An 18624-nucleotide genomic window follows, 5' to 3' on the forward strand; every position below is an offset into this window, starting at 1 on the left:
GCCTTGAGGGATGGACCTATAGGTTGTTCACTAGGTTCTGTGGTGGATCTGTTCATTGGTCAATATTTAAGTTCTATATCTGTTATTGGCTGAAATACTATTTTTATATTTTTAGTGTTTTATTGTTTTTGTTTTTTTATCTCTTTATGCAAACTAGTTTCATTTTACATTTTTTATTTTATTTTAGTATGCATTTTAATATAATTTAGCAATTATTGGCCATGACATAAAAAAAAAAACATATTGAATGTCCCTGGACAATATGGCTAGAGCGTTCTCTGGGCGACACGGGGCTCTCAGATCTGCTTACTTTGAGACATGCACTTAACTTAGCAATTTTATTTTTAAGTTTTAAAAAGATACATCACTCTTAACTGGCATTTTCTCTTTTGTACCAGTGAGCCGTAGCGGTTCATAGCTTATTTTAATATCTATTAATACTGTTTCCCTCTTAGTGTGTGTGAAGTTTTCTTCCCAGCATTCCACAGATACTGTAGCAACACTGCTCGTGCTCTCTGAGCTTCACGGATCCTGCAAACCATAAAACACATTATGACACATTATGAACTCAAAGCCTGTCGTTCGTGATAAACAAACCAGCCCTGCTGTATGTTTAATGCGTGTAAACATGAAAGAGAAATTGCTCCTAAGATTGCGGTTTTATGGATTGACTGAAAGGTTTGTTTGTGCTTCCACAGCTAAAGGTTTAATTCCAGCAGATCCCAATTCACCTGCTATGCAAGTATACACTAAAATATGTGCTCCAAGTGCCTTTGATAACTGAGCAATCTTATTAGCATCCAGCTAAATTCATTACCTTCATTACTGAATATAAATTTCTTTGGACAAGAACGGCCATTTGTGTACATAATAGAATTGAAGTAATATGAAATCAGAATGAATAAAGTTGAATAAAAGACTATTGTAATTTATGAGTAAGCTATCTCTTTAAAGTCTGTCTAAAGGCAATTCAGAGGTTTTTTTTTCTAAACACATAAATGTTAGAAATGTATTGCTGAAACACTTTACAAAGACTGTGAACTATGTAGTACTGAATCGTGGATTTAGACCGTTAAATAGTTTTTCACCATTTTTGTGTTCTAGATTTTTACTGCTATATTTAAAGAATACTGTTTTTTTTTTTTATATATATAAGATTTTGGTATCTTATTATATTTACTTGCCTTTTTTTACATTACGATTTGGCTGGGTGGTTAATAACACAATTTTCTGAAATGTCACAAGTCAGAACACATTTAATGTTGATTCACATTTTAACTCACAAACTTCATATTGCAATGGGTTGATGCATATTTCAAAACTCCCTGCAGAAATCATACACGATTTGGGCATATTTGCTCGCTATTGTTAACATGCTGTGCTTTGGGGCTCATTCTAATCTCACATACTTGTTTATTTTTAAAATATGTGGTATTGGAATTGGGAATGAGAGTGTGTGTGTCTGTATTCTCGGTATGGAGTCTATCACACTGGGCTGAATGAGCCCAGACATCTGATAATAAAAATCACTCATTCAAAAACCTGTTATTCATTCCTCTGCCTGACTCTCTCTCACTGTTTCTGTGTGTGTGTGTGTGAGAGAGAGGGAGAGATCAAATAGACCTTTTTACAGATACAGAGAAAAAAACTTGTTCATGTACTTGAACTTCAGTCAAACTGAGAGGAATTTGTCTATGTGCAATATTATATCAAATCACACGTGTAGACACTGTTCATTGTTAAAAATTATGTCTGATTTGTGTAATATAAATTTTCATGGTCGATATTCCAGTGTTCACATTATTCATAATTCTGTCATGCATTATGTCTGTTAGTGGTTTTTACATCAAGTGACTATCATTTCATGTTTCATTTGTTACCTTCATGGCTCATTTTCCTGGTTCAATTCTTTCATTCTTTAATTTCATTTTTTGTTTGGGTTTCAGTTGATTTTATTGGTGGATTTGAGCCATTCCCACTCTACCATGTCAATGAGAAACCATCTCATCTTCTGTTAAAGCCTGTGCATCAGTAAGTACCTGTGTGTGTGTGTGCACGTACGTGTGCATGTGCGCAAGTGTGTGTTACGTGTGCATGTGCGCGAGTGTGTGTGTGTAGGAAAAAAATATGTAAAAGTTTTTTAAAATGTCATCAGTTTGAACATGGTTTCATAAATGTAAAATATAAGTATTATAGTAATTATTGAGAGTTTTTAAATGGGTTAAAATTACAGCTGTGATAAAAACGATATGTCGATGGTATGTCCCTATTTAAAAGTAAAAAGCGTGTGTGAATGTGAATCTGATGAATTACACTCTGTGTGTGCGAGTTCCTCTTACACGTGTCCCTGCTTGCCCTTTATCTGAAGCATTCATTAAAGTTACTTTTCTTTTAATTAGTGTAAGTTCTTAATTAGTCCATTCATTAAGCATTCTGATCTCATCCAGTGAGGGATTAGTCAAACTGTGGGAAGCTCAATCGAACAGCAGTGGAGTTTTATATCAACTAGGATATTTTTGTATTGTTATTGTTAAATGTTACATGTGGTCCGTTTGTGTAAGACCTCTAGCTTAACATGGAAAAAGCTTCCAACTGTTCTTGTTTCTGTCATTTGGATAGAGTGTGGATTCATCAACCAATCAATGCAGCAGCTCCAGAGTGATTGGTCACATGACAGTTATGGCTCAGGTGATTGGCTGAAATATCAAACAGTGGGTCACATGCTCCCAGGGGGGCATTTGAACAGCTACCCCTGATGTTAATGTGAATGCTCAAGGAATTAAAGAACTTGTTGTGATTTACCCCGGAGAAGAAAGTTCTGACAGGGTGGCAGGCCTGTTCATCGCTTGCATAAAGGACCTATTAATCCCAGTGTAAATGAATTTTATAACTGAAAGGGTCTTGATCTCCTGCTACCTGCTGCTATATACCCTCGATCTTCCACTATGAGATTTCTCTCGGTTTTGATGTGGGGAATATGGATCAGTGGACTGGTTCCTCTGAGACCGGTCCTGGCCTCATTTCAATAAGCCTTAAATTATGCAGACTGTGTAATGAGTGGGTGCGGAGGAAGCCTTTTCAATATGCGCACATGGAGGTGCTAAACACATTATATTTGCCCCAGGGACATTTTTCATGACAGTTTAATCAGACTAGTTGCAAATGAGCAAAGTACTTGTCCTGTCTCTAGACACACAACCACGATCACAGGGAGTTTAATAAATCCCCAGCAGATGTCTCTATGTGTGTGTTTATGAGTAAGTTTGAACCGTTTGTATTAGAGGTTGATTGAAAATAGATTTCGCCAATACCAATATTTAAGGTGGGAAAACAAGAAAGTAATCATATTAATAGTATTACACATTTAACAAATAATGATTTAAACATTTAAAATGTTTTATAAATATTAAATAAAATAAAAAAAATTCGATTCACTACTTTGTAAAGGCTCAGGGTTGGTAAAACAGTAATATTGTGAAATATGTTTACTATTTAAAATACCTGTCTTTTATAAATAAAATGCATTCCTGTGATGAAAAGCTACATTTTCAGCATCCATTACTACACTAATATCAGTGCTGCAAACAGTTTAAATGTGGAAACTGTGAATATTTATTTATTTATATTTATTATGAAACATTTATATCTTATTCTTTGTGAGCAAGTTCAAACAGCATTTATTTGAAATCTTCTATAAAATTATAATATTTTACTTTGTAATATGTTTATGGTCACCTTTGATCAATTGTATGCATCCTCGCTGAAAAAAAGTATGTTTTTTTTCTTTTAACCATATTGACCCCATATTTATATTAACGAGAGAGTGTATATACATAAATTCAAGCTGGACCAAAAAGTGACACTTAAAATAACACTCATAATAAATAAAATAAAATAAAGTAGTGATATACAACATTAATCTTACAATTCTATAAAAAGCAACAGAAAGCAACTATCAATGCCAAAATGATTTGTTAAGCTGAAAAATTGGTTGACTCTAATAACGTTTCTCTTCTTTTTGTGCTTTTTTCAGGCCTTCGTAAATGAAAGCGTGTTGTGAAGAAGAGCCGCTCTGTCCATTCCTCCTCTCTGCTCTCATCACCTTTAAAACACTTCCCATCCGTCCTAAATCAGCCCTTTCTGGAGTTCTGGAGAATCGTCTCTCTGATTCCCAGGTCTGGACAAAACACAGTTGCTCCATCCAGCTGCCTCATTTAGACCCTCTTATTCAAGTGGCTGTGAAACATATCTAAACACAAAGGTCCAGTATTATGTTTGCGTGGTGTGTGGTCCATGCGTTTGAGTTCATCAAGGGGAGTTCAGATGTTGATGTTCACCGTGTTCCCGCTCTGTGTTTGTGTTGAGGGACATTGTGCGCCGTTTACGTTCACACAGGATTTGCGCAGTAAAACTGAGGAGGGAGCCGAGAGCAGGAAAAGAAGACAAAGCAAGCTGACCTCCTGTGGCAGTCCAAAAATAGAAGCAAAGGAAGCATAAAAAATAAATAGAGCTTGTTTTATGTCATCGTGTGATGTATAACTCTCATGATTCAATGTCAAATTCAGTTTTAGTCTGTTTTTTCTTCTAGTTTTAAGTCTAAAGTCTTGATTTATATGCAGTGAATCCCAAATCACTGTATTTAGACACTCAAATCACACTAAACAATGTATAAAAGTAATTACATTAGATCAATTATACATCTGGCTGAAAAAATCACACAAGGCAGAAGTGGTTCGTTTGTTTTCAGATGCTTACTGGTTTGATTTGGATCTAATGTAGTGAAATTTGTGCATTTTAAGTGTGACTTGAGTGTTTTGGGGTCACTGTGCATGCCGTGAGTATTTTTACTGTTCATAATCATCATTTATTGCACAATGTGTTTGTATCGAGCAGAAACCAGTTTGGGCTTCCTCTGCTAGTCCGTCAGAACTGGCAGTGCTGTTTTCATAATTAATATTATAATAGGACTGGCTGATGTTATGAAAGAGAAAACGCTTCTTTCATCTGAATGGCGCTTGTAATCAAATACTAGTTTGTGAGCAAATCGTCAGCATGTCCTTATGTGAATGAGTAACGGTCGAGTGGCGGTCGATGTCTTTCACTGTAGATGCAGAGCTACTGTAACGGTTTACTGGAAACATAAACCCCGAAGCACAAATGACTGACCTGACATGTATCATAGCGTGTATGACAAGAGAGGGACTGTCTATTTCTTTCCAAATTGAGATGTGAAGGCCAAAGGTCAGTAGTCAAATAGTTACTTGTAATCCCAGATGTTTCATATCATGACACTTGTATGTACTGTATTGGCAGCATTTCGGATGCTAGTGGCCTGATGGTAAAGGAACCGAGCATATTGTCATCTTAAAGGAACAGTTCACCCAACGCTCTCTCACGACCAATTCGTACGTATTTTACGAGGTGGCTTATTCGTACGAATTTGTACGACCTCACTCGTTCGATTTCATACGATTTGTCTAAACCCCAGTGATGGTTAGGTTTAGGGGCGGGGTTAGGCGTAGGTCATTCGTACAAATTCATATGAATTGTGCAACTCGTAAAATACGTACGATTTGGCAACAATCGTATGAATTTGTACGAGTGTGGTCGTACGAATTTGTACGAATAAGCCACCTTGTGAAAAATTGTACGAATTGCTGTGAGATCGGGTTGGTTCACCCTTGCTCTTGCCTATTTTCCCCTTGGAATGCAAAAGGAGAACTTTTGAAGAATGCGCATGTTGCTCTTTTACATACAATTAAAAAGGTCGAGCAAAGCATTCTTCAGAAGTCATACAATAGCTTTGAGCTTTTGTTGTATGGAAAGCAGCATAATCATTCTCCAGCATGTCTTCTTTTGTATTCTACATAAGTAAATTAACAGTTTTATAATGATATGATGGTGAGGGAAAATAAAATGTGATAATGATAATTTTCATTTTTAGGCTAAATACTCCTTTAAAAATAGTAAGGGTTCGGGGACGTTTTAGCAAAGTACTGTGAGGTCCTCATATTGGTCATGAATCTATCCTGCCCCCTAGTGTTCAATGTCCTTCTTCTCAACTCCATGGACCAGGAAAACTGCCTTTTCCACCACTCTCTGATTCTTATGTACATTTGTAATTGTAGTATTTAGAATATTCAATATAGGACAGCAATGATAGACTACTGCGTAAATGTCATAAGGAGAAAAAGAATGATATAGATTTCTATCAGACCTCTCCCCTCATCTCATGTCTCTTTTTACTGGTGTTTTTTGTAAGCACTTTTCTGTGTTTGGTCTCTTCTCCATAGTTCTTCATTGACTGCCTGTCCATCAACATGTGTTTGCTGACCAGAGTGTAAATAGATGTTTGTTAATAAAAGTATGCTTTCCATGTATTGATTACACAACTTGTTTGTGTTTCGATTGGTTCTTCTGTCTTTGGCCCAAAAACATGACAAAACAGACACACATTGTACAAGCCTCCTCTGCAGACAGAAGAGGTGAAAGGCAGACATTCATTCTCTGTCCTGTGCCTGTTTTGGTGTTCCCAGTCAAAAACAAGTGGCCTGGATCATTTTTGTACTTGGTATTTTAGTGCTTATGCACCTCAGTTTTTGAGTGAAAAAAACAACAACAACATTTGGGGATAATTTTGGCAATTTTCAGTACAAAAATAAAACAAATACAAAAATTATCCAGCTTTGTTATTCCCTGTGCAAGTAAAGTCAGGTTGTAGTCCAAGGCGAAAACATAATTTTCAAAAAAGCAAAAAAATTTTTTGCAGGTCAAAACGACTGAAGCTCAGTGTGAGGGTTAATATGTAACAGAAGGAGAGCTTTGACAAAGATGTGCAATGCAAATTGTTTTATTAATTAAAATAGAAGTGCAATGTGTTAAAACAGTTATAATAAAATATTATTATACAATATGATCTCTTATAAACTGCTGTCTGAAAATGCATTTGATATGTTTTTAAGATTTAAAATTCACATGACACAAAACCAACTTTGGTTTGGTCCAGAACTTACAAGTTTGAAAAACATTTTAAAGAACAGTATACACTAATTTTGTACAGATGAAAGTGCTGCTGTCATAAAATTATGAGGAAAAACTAAATTATATTAAAATGATATAGCTTTACAAATATATATATATATATATATATATATATATATATATATATATATATATATATATATATATATATATATATATATATGTATTTAAAATGGATCAAATTAGACTTTAGATGTGAAGTGGGCTTTTTGACCCCTGCAGCTTTAATGTATAGCCAAATATCAAGCAATATGTGTTTGTGCTGATTTGAAAGCTGTTTATAACTTTTGTAGAGTATTTTAGCACTATATATCCCAAATGCAGTACAGTTCTTGGTAATAACACAGTTGTGCAACAGTATGTTGCTATGTATGTGCTTCAGGACATGCACGGCATTATGGGGCAGTGGGGCAGACTGGATGTGCAGTCGGTGCAGACGACCAGGCGGCCACCGGGGATGAAAACCATGGAGACTAGTACAAGTTCTCTCTTCCTGAAGCTGTTGCAGCTGATCCTCTGGACTCAGATCTGATCGCACTGAAAAACACACAAATACACATACGTTAGGACGTTCCAGATCAGTCTGGGTCACCTAAAATGATTGATAGGCCTAGTGTGTGATCATGTTTCATCAGAGAGGCTACTAGATGGAGAGAAGATTAAGATATACCCATGCGCGCGCACACACACACACACACACACACGTTATAAGTGCAATGACAGCATGATATTATGTACCTTTCTCTCTGTGTGAGACCTGCTTTCTCTGTATCTTCACTGAGGGAACAAACTATCCAAATGTCATCACATTTTTTATTTTGAATAACAACACATGACTATCAAAATATAGGTGAGATTAAAGAACTAGTCAAAACAAAAATTAAAAGTCTGCCATTATTTACTAACCATTTTTAGATCTACAAATGAGGCCCAGAAGGATGGAAAAGAATGCAAGGTCTTTAGTGTATTTTAACTTTATTTTATTTTGATGTTGTTGATGGCTACTCAAAAACATGTCGCACATGTGCAAGAAATATCGGTGAGGTGCAGAGCAACAAAACTGTCAATACATTAATCTAGTGCTTGTTTATATGGAATATGGAAAATTTGTGCAGTGGAATACAACAAAATGTTGATGCAAATCTTGGACTGTTATTTATGCTGTACAACACACACACCAAAAAAATAAATAGAATGAAAAAATAAAACTGCCACTGTTCACTGCAATTATATGGACAAGTGCATACAGTATACCAACACCACGGAGAGTAAATAGTGACTGAATTTAACCTGTTTACTGTCACGTCTACGTTTACTTCACTATATCAATTAAATCCTAATCTAATCATGACAAAGTATATATCGTTGGAAAGGTCTAAGACTCCTAAATATATATTTTACTAATCTTTTTTTGTCAAAGATTATGTAGGAAAAGTAATAGATTAATTTATGGCAAGAGTGCATCTCAAAAACCTACATCATAAAAGGAGTTCTGACATTTGTCAAAAAAAAAGTATTCTTCGTTGCCTTTTTCTCTATCACACTTTAGAAATCATCAGAAATTATATATCACGTGAAAACTTAAAATCTCAAAATTCATCCTTTGAAACCCATTTTAAAATCAGACATTGCATTACCATGAAAATGGTACATCAAAATCATGTAAAAAAATGTTTTCAGTCATGAATTATAAAAATTTTGGTTTGGATCATGCACTTTTTAAATCTATGTGAGTGACAGTTAATAGGTTCAATTTTAGAGTGAACTATTCCTTTATATATCTTAAAACTGTATCACAAAAGACTGAAAGTTATAGAGTAACACTGATCTGCGTCATTGTTAGTTGTTGAGGACAGACAAGAAGTCTTATCGTATAGTCCAGCTATTTTTAGCTGTACAAAATGTTTTGCTGCTTGATATTGCAAATTGTTGTGTCTTGCCATATTATTTTAATGTGTTATCTTAATTATGAACACACTGGTTTGTAATTGAAACATTTTTACTGTTTACTGCACATTATTATTTTCCTACAGCGGCTAAAGAACCGGAAGTCTTTCACATAGGCTACTTTTTGACTTCATGTCCCAGAATCTCTCACAGTATAAAGAAATGCAGTACAGTATTTAATTTAATGAGAGGGGTTGCAGGACAAGATTGGGTTGCAAATAAGCAATAATTAAAGGGTATATATATTGGACTCATGAGATCAGTTCTCGATTATGAATGTATTGTGTATGAATCTGCATCTGCAACATTATTAAAGAAACTACTGTAATTATTATTCTAGGAGCAGTTAGGACGACACCAACTGCAGCAACACAAGTGGAGTCCTCAATGCCTCTATATTTAAGGGTACCTGCACATGTGGGAACTCAAGGTAATGAAGAGGTAGATAAAGTGCCTATATATATGTATATATGTATATATATATATGTATATATTTCAATGCATGCAATATTGTATGGCAGATATACTGGGACTCGTGTCAAACAGGCACTATCACTAAGTACAAAGGAGTATAAAGAGAAGAAAAATCATTCATAACATAAGTAGCAGGGAATAAGTCATTTTAACACATATACGAACAGGACATTCAAATCTTAACCAAACACTATACATTATAGTGTCCAAATGCAGGGAAACAAATAACTGTAATCATGAGATCTCTTAAGAACTGTGGGATTATGAACAGAATGTAATATTTAGGCGAGAAAGGGTACAGCGTCTTCACACTCCATCACAGTAGGTGGCGGTATGAAACCAAAAGAAGACGAAGAAGAACCCCTCACCGGATATCCGTCATCTGTTGACGCAAAACATTATGGTGGCTCAGTGAAACGCGCAGGCTTCGCAAGTGACTTGATTTTGATCTTTAAAGGTGAGTAAACGCAGGAAATATCTACTGTTTCAATCACAGTCCAGTTGAGTATGTTCATTATAACTCTGTTTTACTCGTTATAGTCATTTCCTGGTTTCCTGTTTTTTTAAATTTTCTCTTTTCTAAATGTCTTGTTTATTGGAGACCGCAGGCCATCGCTGTGCTTCAGTGTGGAGTTAAACGAGATTAAAACTCCAGCGCAAACTCTATGACGATAACATTACATCTGTGGCTCATTGCTGTAGAACATTGCTTTAGCAGCGAAAGGTTGTGGGTTCGATTCCCAAGGAACACATGTTAGCCTGAATACACTGTAAGTCGCTTTGGATAAAAGCGTCTGCTAAAAGCATGAATAAATACATGTAATAATCTGTTAAATCCCGATAAATAAATGTTGCACCTTTTTTTGGTTAACAAAAAGATCTCTGAAATGTAAGTGCGTGTGATACAAGCCAGTCAATCTCATTGTTACACACACAGCCTTGGAGTAAACCTCCGTCTCTGATGGCGGGAGACTCGTCTGAAAAGAAGGAGCCGGACGCCGCGGGGAAGGAGCGCGAGTCCCGGAAGCGCAGTCGGTCTCGCTCCAGGGATCGTGATCGGAAGGGATCTCCGGGCAGGGAACGCAAACGGAACCGGTCCCGTGAACGCAAGCGCTCCCGCAGCCGGTCCAAATCTCCTGAGCGGTGTGTAGACTTCTTCTCATCTCAGTGATGATGCATTCGTGCTCTAACGCTTGAACTCTTTCTCTCTGTGTTCAGAGATCGTCGTCAAAAAGACAAAGAAAGAGACACCAGAGACAGGAACCGCAAAGAAAGAGAAAGAGACCGGGACAGACGGGACAAAGACCGCTCCAAGAGATCAAGGTTTGAATCCCGCTCGCACCAAAAGTCTGTTTAGCACTGAACGAGATGATCTGAAGCCAGTGCTTTATGTGACTTACGTTTATCATAGCATTGCACTTTTATAAAACATGATTTGTGGTGTACTGACAGTTGTTGTAGCAAATCCTAAAGAAAAGTTGTTGTTTTAATTTCACACCTAATGTAATTAAACATTATGACTTTGGTAATATATAAAAAAAAACTCCACGCAAAATATGATGCTGAAAAATGTCAAACTTATTGTGGTGGAGCTGGTGAAAATAGCAGAAGTCTGTAAAATCTGAACAAGGCGAAAGAGGAAAAAATCCTTATTGTTGAGAATATTGTTTATATTGAATTGCCTGATATTGTCTGTGTTTATATAATGGGATATTTTAAATACTTAAATAAAAACTAATATAAATATAAGTCTGCATGAACTGGAAGTTGCAATAATTTTTACTTGCCTATTGTGAGACACATCCGAATGAAATGACTTCTCAAATGAGAATAAAATGGGTATTAGTATTCTTAATGTTGATTTCATGGTGAATTTAAAAGTGTTTGCTTTTTCCTCTCAGGAGCACTTCCCCTAAATCCAGGGATTTGAAAATAAAGAGGGAGAAGGATTTGAAGAAAGAGGAAGAAGAGAAAGATGAGAAGAAAGAGAAGGTGCTATATTTGGTCCTTTCAAGTTTGGATGTTGCGTATGCTGTACTTGTCTGACACCGTTTCTGCACTGATTCAGGTGCAGCCTCTCTCTCTTGAGGAGCTGCTTGCTAAGAAGAAAGCAGAAGAAGAGGCAGAATCTAAGGTGAAGGGTATTATATGTATTTATGCAAGTGCATTCTGTTGTTGTTGTTGTTTTTTTCTAAACTTCTGTTCCTGTTGTAGCCCAAGTTCTTGTCTAAAGCGGAGCGAGAAGCTGAGGCCATCCGACGCAGGGAGCAGCAGACAGAGGATCGCCGCAAACAGCTGGACGAGGAGAGGAAGAAACGAAGAATATTTCAGGACATCGGCAGGAAGATGCTTGGTGAGAGACAGGACAACAGTAGCGTCTGTAGAAACATTACCATACTTTCAGAATGGTTTCATTTTTGTTTTGTTTCATTCAGTCTGTGTCTGTTAACTGTGATGCCATCTATAAACTAGTGGACTACTGAACGTCGACTCAATCAGCTTTTAGCAGATGCATGCAATTTTTAGCTCTTCTGCTCATCTTACCTAATCTAACTTGCAGAGGATCCTCAGGAGAGAGAACGGCGGGAAAGAAGGGAGCGGATGGAAAGAGAGAACAATGGGAATGAAGAAGATGATGGGCGACAGAAGATAAGAGAAGAAAAAGACAAAGGAAAAGAGCTGCAGGCCATAAAGGTGAAGAGTCCTACACTGTCTTCACGCACTCATCTGGAGAAAAGACTAACCACTTTAGATTAGCTAGACTTGGCTGAGAGTAATCATTAAAATAAAGAATTAGTATTAAACACTTTAGTAATTGCTGAAAATACACAGTACAGGGAAAACAGAAATACTAGATTACACAGAATATATATATATATATATATATATATATATATATATATATATATATAATGTGTTTTTTTTTATGTTTTATATACTTATAAGTATAAAGTCTTTATCTAATCTTGATTGAATAGTAATCAGTCTTGGACTATCATTCATTTATTGCAAAAAAAAACATAGGATAAAATTTTTAAATACTAGATGCACATAATTTTAACAACTTAGTTATATTTAATATAGGATTATTTTGAAATAATTTTTAATCAAATTGCTTATAAATTGAACAAATAATCAAAAAGAAACAGCAAATTACTCATTGAATTAATTTTATTTTTTTAAGTAGAAAGGTTGAGATAGTATTTTCTTGTAAAATGTAGTCTTTCTTTATATCCGTTTTTATACGTTAACAGATGCAGAGTCACATTGTTTGGCAATTAGCAAAATGTGTCAGGTACAAAAACCATTAAGACCTGAAGAAGTTAAAGTAAACCGTTTCTAAATATCCCTTTGGGAATAAGCAAAGCAAATCTGTCTGCAGAAAAATCTATGAAATTAATTTGCAATTCCAGTGCTGTGCATTGAAGTGCATTAGGTGGTAATGTGCTTTTTGACGAATGGTGAACCATTACTTATTTTCTCTTTAGGAGCGTTATCTTGGCGGGATGAAGAAACGGCGGCGTACACGCCATCTGAATGACAGGAAGTTTGTCTTTGAGTGGGATGCGTCTGAAGACACATCAACCGACTACAATCCAATGTGAGCATCTCATGAGACGCCACAAATAACTGCACTGCTTTGTTGTTTGCACATGACAGATAGTTAGTACATTTTACTGCATTGCATTTGTTCTTGACTGCCTTAGGTCACTCTTTTGTACTGTAAGTGTTTAGCCAGTTGGATTTAATCTATTTATATGATACAGGAGCTAAAGCATTACTTCACCGCACAAGAACACACGTCTGATTCTTTTATATGTTTAGCTATAAAGAAAAGCATCAGGTCCAGCTGTACGGCCGAGGCTTCATCGCCGGCATCGACCTCAAGCAGCAGAAGAGAGATCAGTCCCAATTCTACGGAGAGCTGATGGAAAAGAGACGGACCCTTGAAGAGAAGGAGCAAGAGGAGTAAGTCCCACGCACTGCTTTTCATATCGAGAGATTGCAAGATCACTACCATTCAAATGTTTTGGGTCAGTAAGATTTTTATTTATTTTTTTGTAAAGAATCTGTTCAGCAAGGACGCATGAAATTGCTTGAGAGTGGTGGTAGAGTAATTTATAATCTTACAATAGATTTCCATTTCAAATAATTTATCTATTGATCAAAGAATCCTTAAAAACAGATCAGTTCCACACTGTTTCTACACTGATAACAGTCGATTGATGAATCTGATTGTTTTAAACCGCAGACTTATTGCTGTGTCATGCTGTCATATAACTCCATAAAATGTCGTCGTCTGTGGATGAGAATCCCAAACAAGGACTGGTGGGCGGTTGTCCTGCTGAGTGAAAAGAGTTGTGTTATAATGACAGGACACTCATTTATACAACACTTAATTCAACAGGAAGAACAGCTCTTTCTGTGAGTCATACGTCATTAAGCTATTTCTGCGTCATTGCACAAGCCCAGTCCTTTCAGTTTCCGATCAAGTGTTTACATGCACAGATTGAGCTCATTCGGATCGGTTAAAGTGTTCACATGAAGGCTTTTCAGTCCGATTGAGCCATCAATTACTAACATTTACTAATGGAATATTTAATTGCATGTAAACGTAGTCACTGAAGAATCTTACTTTTAGTAAACGTTTGGTAGTGTATTTGACCAGTATGAGGTTTTCATTGGAGGTAGTGCTGTTCACCGGAAAGGTAGAGTTGATTTTTATTCTATTTAGAAGTAAAACTGCCTAAAAATCAAGAACAAATTGATGAATTACCAGGGTTATAACGGACTCAAGGGAGAACTATTGCATCTGGTAAATGGAAATAAAAGCCATTGCATATGGAAAATGGAAATGAGCCTAATCAGATTTTCACTGTTTTAATGGATATGTTTTTACTTTTTTTTTTTTGCATTTCACAGAGTGAGGCTGAAGAAGGTCCGAAAGAAGGAGGCCAAGCAGCGCTGGGACGACCGGCACTGGTCTCAGAAGAAGAAGGAAGAGATGATAGACAGAGACTGGAGAATCTTTAGAGAGGACTACAGCATCACGACCAAAGGAGGAAAGATCCCCAACCCCATCCGCAACTGGAAGGAGTACTCCCTGCCGCCACACATTCTGGAGGTCATCGAAAAGTGTGGATATAAGGTCAGTTTGTGTTTTTCTTGACATGGTTTGGTTTAATTTGTTCTGCAAGTGTTTAAAAGTGCTTGTTGCATATGGCATTCATGTAAAGGTTTTGAATGCATTTTCATCAGGATCCCACACCTATCCAGAGGCAGGCCATTCCTATTGGCCTACAGAACCGTGACATCATTGGTGTGGCCGAGACTGGCAGTGGTAAAACTGCCGCTTTCCTCATTCCTTTATTGGTCTGGATCACCACTCTGCCTAAGATCGACAGGTGAGAGCTCACTTTTCTCTGTCCCGCTCTTATATGCCAACCCTTGTGTGGAATCAGATCTAATGTGGGAAACTCTGTGTTTGTGACTGTAGGATCGAGGATTCAGATCAGGGACCATATGCTGTCATTCTGGCCCCCACTCGTGAGCTGGCACAGCAGATAGAGGAGGAGACAATTAAATTCGGCAAACCGCTGGGGATCCGGACCGTGGCTGTGATCGGTGGAATATCCAGAGAGGATCAAGGCTTCAAACTCAGGATGGGTTGTGAGGTGAGTGTGAAATCCCTTCCATATTGTTTCTAAATTGTTATTAGGGGCCAAGCACCTATTGTATGCGTTGGGATTCTTGTTCTTCCTTTTTCTTCTGCTGCTATATCTATGGCAGCCCATAGAACCGCTTGTGGGAAAGTTTTGAAATTTGGCACACTGATAGAGGACAGTAAGAAAAGTCACCATAGCAAATTTAGAGTCTCTAACTCCAACTCTCTAGCGCCACCACTTGTCCAAAATTTACATTTCTATGAACCCTAAGGCACAGAAGAAAAAAAAAAAAATTGAATCAAGTTGAATGAACCTGTAAAATTAAAAAATCGCAAGGTTTAGTTTTTCCGCTATGTTTTATTGTTTAAAAAACATACTTTTTCGAATTCGTCCTAGACGGTTCTTCTGATTCTAACCTAAATTGGTTCAGATCGTCTTCAGACCATGCTGGCAAAAAGTTCAATTCAAGTTGATTCGTCCCACTGTCTTGAATAACGCACAAAGCAATTGTACGAAAAGCACGTAAAAATAGATATGAGGCTGTATCTCCACAACGGTTTTGTGTATTGAGACCAAACTTGATGCGTGTTATATATATGAGACTTCCTGCAGTGTTTCGGCACAGTGCCCCCTAGTGGTCAGTAGATATGTAAAATGCATATTTTTGCTTTTAACTTCTGAATGGTTTGGCAAAAATCACAAAACAGGTCTCTGTAGATTCGGTGCATCATGCCGAATCAAACCATACCAAATGTTTCCATGTTAGCCATTTTGAGTGTAGGACATTTTGAATTTTGTAAAAAAAAAAAAAACATTTAATATTTTAAGAACGCTTAGACTTTTACAAAAATCTGTATGCATCTTCGGCACCATGCCCAGGTTGCACTCAGAAGGTTTGGGCGAAGCGCCACGTTGTGGTCAAATGTTAGTAACTTTGGATACATTATAATATTGTAATCCAACTGATGTTGATAGATTCTGTGGATCATGCTGACCACATCCGTACCAATTTTGCCATAATTGACTGAACGTCCTGGCAATTTCATGTCAATATACGTAACGGTTTTCATTTAGAGCATCAATGTTTTTGCTGGTTAAGAGGCCAACATGTATTTGAGGATGTATCTCTGCAATGCTTTGACATATTTGCACCCAACTTTGTGTGTGCCATTGTCAATTCACACTGACCACGCCACCTAAATTTGGTAACAGTGCCACCTATTGGTCAAGAGTAATAAACCATTGATTTATTATTATGAAATTTACAAAAATGCTTTTGATTGCATTGGCAAACCATAAAAAAGGTACTTGAAATAAATCTAAAAAGGGTTTTATTTTAGCTAGTTGTATTTCATTTAGTCTAACTTAATGTACTATCTTTATTCGTGATGGATAACCTCATTATAGTTGTAGATCTGATGTGATTTGCCTCTCATCTCAGATTGTCATAGCCACACCCGGTCGTTTGATCGACGTGTTGGAAAACCGCTACCTCGTCCTGAGCAGATGCACGTATGTGGTACTGGACGAAGCCGACAGAATGATTGACATGGGCTTTGAACCCGACGTCCAGAAGATTCTGGAGCACATTCCTGTGACCAATCTGAAGCCAGACACAGACGATGCTGAGGACCCCGAAAAAATGATGCAGAACTTTGAGTCAGGCAAACACAAATACAGACAGGTAACGGATATCATGAGTTATTACGGTTCAAACTGTGATTGTGAATTATGACATTAAGTCACAAATTCTTTAATATTTCCTTTCAGACGGTCATGTTTACGGCCACTATGCCTGCTGCAGTGGAGCGCTTGGCCAGAAGCTACCTCCGCCGGCCTGCGGTGGTGTACATCGGCTCTGCAGGCAAACCTCACGAGAGGGTGGAGCAGAAGGTCATCCTCATGTCCGAGGGTGAAAAGAGGTCAGAGTCTGTTAAAAGTCTAACTCTTCATATTCAGGTGGGAGTTGTCAGAAATGTGCTTACACTTTCACAAATGTTCTTGTGTGGCAAACAGGAAGAAGCTGATGAATGTTTTGGCAAGTGGCTTCGAGCCGCCCATCATCATCTTCGTTAACCAGAAGAAGGGTTGTGACGTGCTGGCTAAGTCTTTGGAGAAGATTGGAGTGAGTACACTGTTAATTAATATCTGTGATGCTTACTAGAACTAACTTTAAGTCAGTAACTCTCAATCTTTTTCCCCCCACTGTCCTGCAGTACAACGCTTGTACACTTCACGGTGGTAAAGGTCAGGAACAGAGAGAGTTCGCTCTGTCCAACCTAAAGGCTGGAGCTAAGGACATCCTGGTGGCCACAGATGTGGCAGGCAGAGGTATCGACATCCATGACGTCTCCATGGTCCTCAACTACGACATGGCCAAGAACATTGAGGGTGAGTCCAACATCTTCTTCGTCATTTTCACCACTCATGTTTATATCAGGGGACTTCCTGTTTCCCATTCCTACTTTGAGGATTAATCTTAAACCGTTTCTTTCCTCAAGACTATATCCATCGTATTGGCCGAACGGGTCGTGCTGGAAAGAGTGGTATGGCGATGACCTTCCTGACCAAAGAAGACGCCGCTGTTTTCTACGACCTGAAACAGGCCATCTTAGAGAGTCCCGTGTCCACCTGCCCCCCCGAGCTGGCCAATCACCCAGACGCCCAGCACAAGCCCGGCACCATCCTCACCAAGAAGAGGAGAGAGGAGACCATCTTTGCCTGAGCCCAACCATTTACACGTTTGTTTTCTGTTGTACATCCTGTGAGTGTGCCGTTTCTTATCACCAGATTCTTTGCAACCAAGTTTATAAAAGACCACCTGTAAACCAGGGATTGGGTTTTCTGTCTGAAAAACCAATGCCACGTGTAGAAAGCTGTAGCAGAGGGAAGTCATCATCTCTTGAAATTCAAAGATGGACAGTAAATGTAGAACAGCACACGTTACGTGTTATAATTTGTTTGATTTTTAAATTGAGTAAAAAGACCAACATCTGTAGATACTCTATTTTAGTCAAGAGGAGTAAAACTGTTCATGCACTCTATGGATAAATAAAGTCCTTTAAACTATCCAGACTGTTGTTTGAAATTCATTTGATTATTTTTTATACGAGTGCTTGATTGCAGATTGATAAAAAAAAAATAATAATTATCTTTAATGATAATCTGTACTGCAGACACTTAAGTTGCCCTGTCAATTTTAAATAGACTTCACAAGCCAACATGAAACTGAAGTGAATTTTTTTTTTTTTTTTGTGTAATTTACTGAAAGAAAAAGAGGGGGACGTTAAGCACTTTGGTGGTAATTTTACAAATTAAGAAATGAACTGTTTTTGTGAAGAGCCATTTGAATGCTGTACAGTGTACACTCACATGAAATGAATTTAAGAGGTTGCTATAAACTTTTTTTTGTGTGTGTGATGTGGGTCGCCTCCACAATTCATTTCTTTGGCATATATCTAAATGAAGGGGGGGGGGGAAATGCAAAAACTCACTT

At 37.4% G+C, this 18624-nt stretch overlaps 2 protein-coding genes across 4 annotated transcripts in view; both read left to right on the forward strand.

Annotated features, from left to right (window-relative positions):
- LOC113092991 (sodium/potassium-transporting ATPase subunit beta-1-interacting protein 3) overlaps window positions 1-5488 on the forward strand; it is a 58942-nt gene extending 53454 nt beyond the window's left edge. Inside the window, exons 6-7 of one of the 2 annotated variants that reach the window (XM_026258798.1) lie at window positions 1947-2031; window positions 4034-5488. In XM_026258798.1, coding sequence (XP_026114583.1) covers window positions 1947-2031; window positions 4034-4043 — 95 coding nt within the window. In that variant the 3' untranslated portion in view covers window positions 4044-5488. The remainder of the gene's footprint in view (window positions 1-1946; window positions 2032-4033) is intronic. The other variant, XM_026258800.1, reaches the window with a different exon arrangement.
- Window positions 5489-9822: 4334 nt separating this feature from the next.
- On the forward strand, window positions 9823-18269 carry LOC113092997 (probable ATP-dependent RNA helicase DDX23). Of its 2 annotated transcripts, XM_026258811.1 has the most exons (18): window positions 9848-9919; window positions 10064-10232; window positions 10400-10605; window positions 10681-10785; window positions 11364-11454; window positions 11531-11596; window positions 11677-11815; window positions 12023-12156; window positions 12951-13063; window positions 13288-13431; window positions 14386-14611; window positions 14722-14867; window positions 14960-15137; window positions 16570-16812; window positions 16899-17050; window positions 17145-17253; window positions 17345-17519; window positions 17630-18269. In XM_026258811.1, the coding sequence occupies exons 3-18, from the start codon at window positions 10424-10426 to the stop codon at window positions 17851-17853; spliced, it is 2427 nt and encodes an 808-aa protein (XP_026114596.1). In that variant the 5' UTR covers window positions 9848-9919; window positions 10064-10232; window positions 10400-10423; the 3' UTR covers window positions 17854-18269. The 2 variants fall into 2 exon arrangements, with proteins under 2 accessions (XP_026114595.1, XP_026114596.1); XM_026258810.1 differs by lacking the exon at window positions 10064-10232 and having other exon boundaries at window positions 9823-9919.
- The last annotated feature ends 355 nt before the right edge of the window (window positions 18270-18624 follow it).

This window comes from Carassius auratus, unplaced genomic scaffold (genome assembly GCF_003368295.1).
Source record: "Carassius auratus strain Wakin unplaced genomic scaffold, ASM336829v1 scaf_tig00214826, whole genome shotgun sequence".
Lineage (NCBI taxonomy): Eukaryota > Metazoa > Chordata > Actinopteri > Cypriniformes > Cyprinidae > Carassius > Carassius auratus.

Excerpts from the sequence above, each read along its gene's own strand:
- LOC113092997 (XM_026258810.1), top strand. The coding sequence starts at position 10,424 with ATGGCGGGAGACTCGTCTGAAAAGAAGGAGCCGGACGCCGCGGGGAAG. Across the intron at positions 10,786-11,363 it reads GACCGCTCCAAGAGATCAAG|GAGCACTTCCCCTAAATCCA; the intron begins GTTTGAATCCCG and ends TTTTCCTCTCAG. Across the intron at positions 17,051-17,144 it reads ATGTCCGAGGGTGAAAAGAG|GAAGAAGCTGATGAATGTTT; the intron begins GTCAGAGTCTGT and ends TGTGGCAAACAG.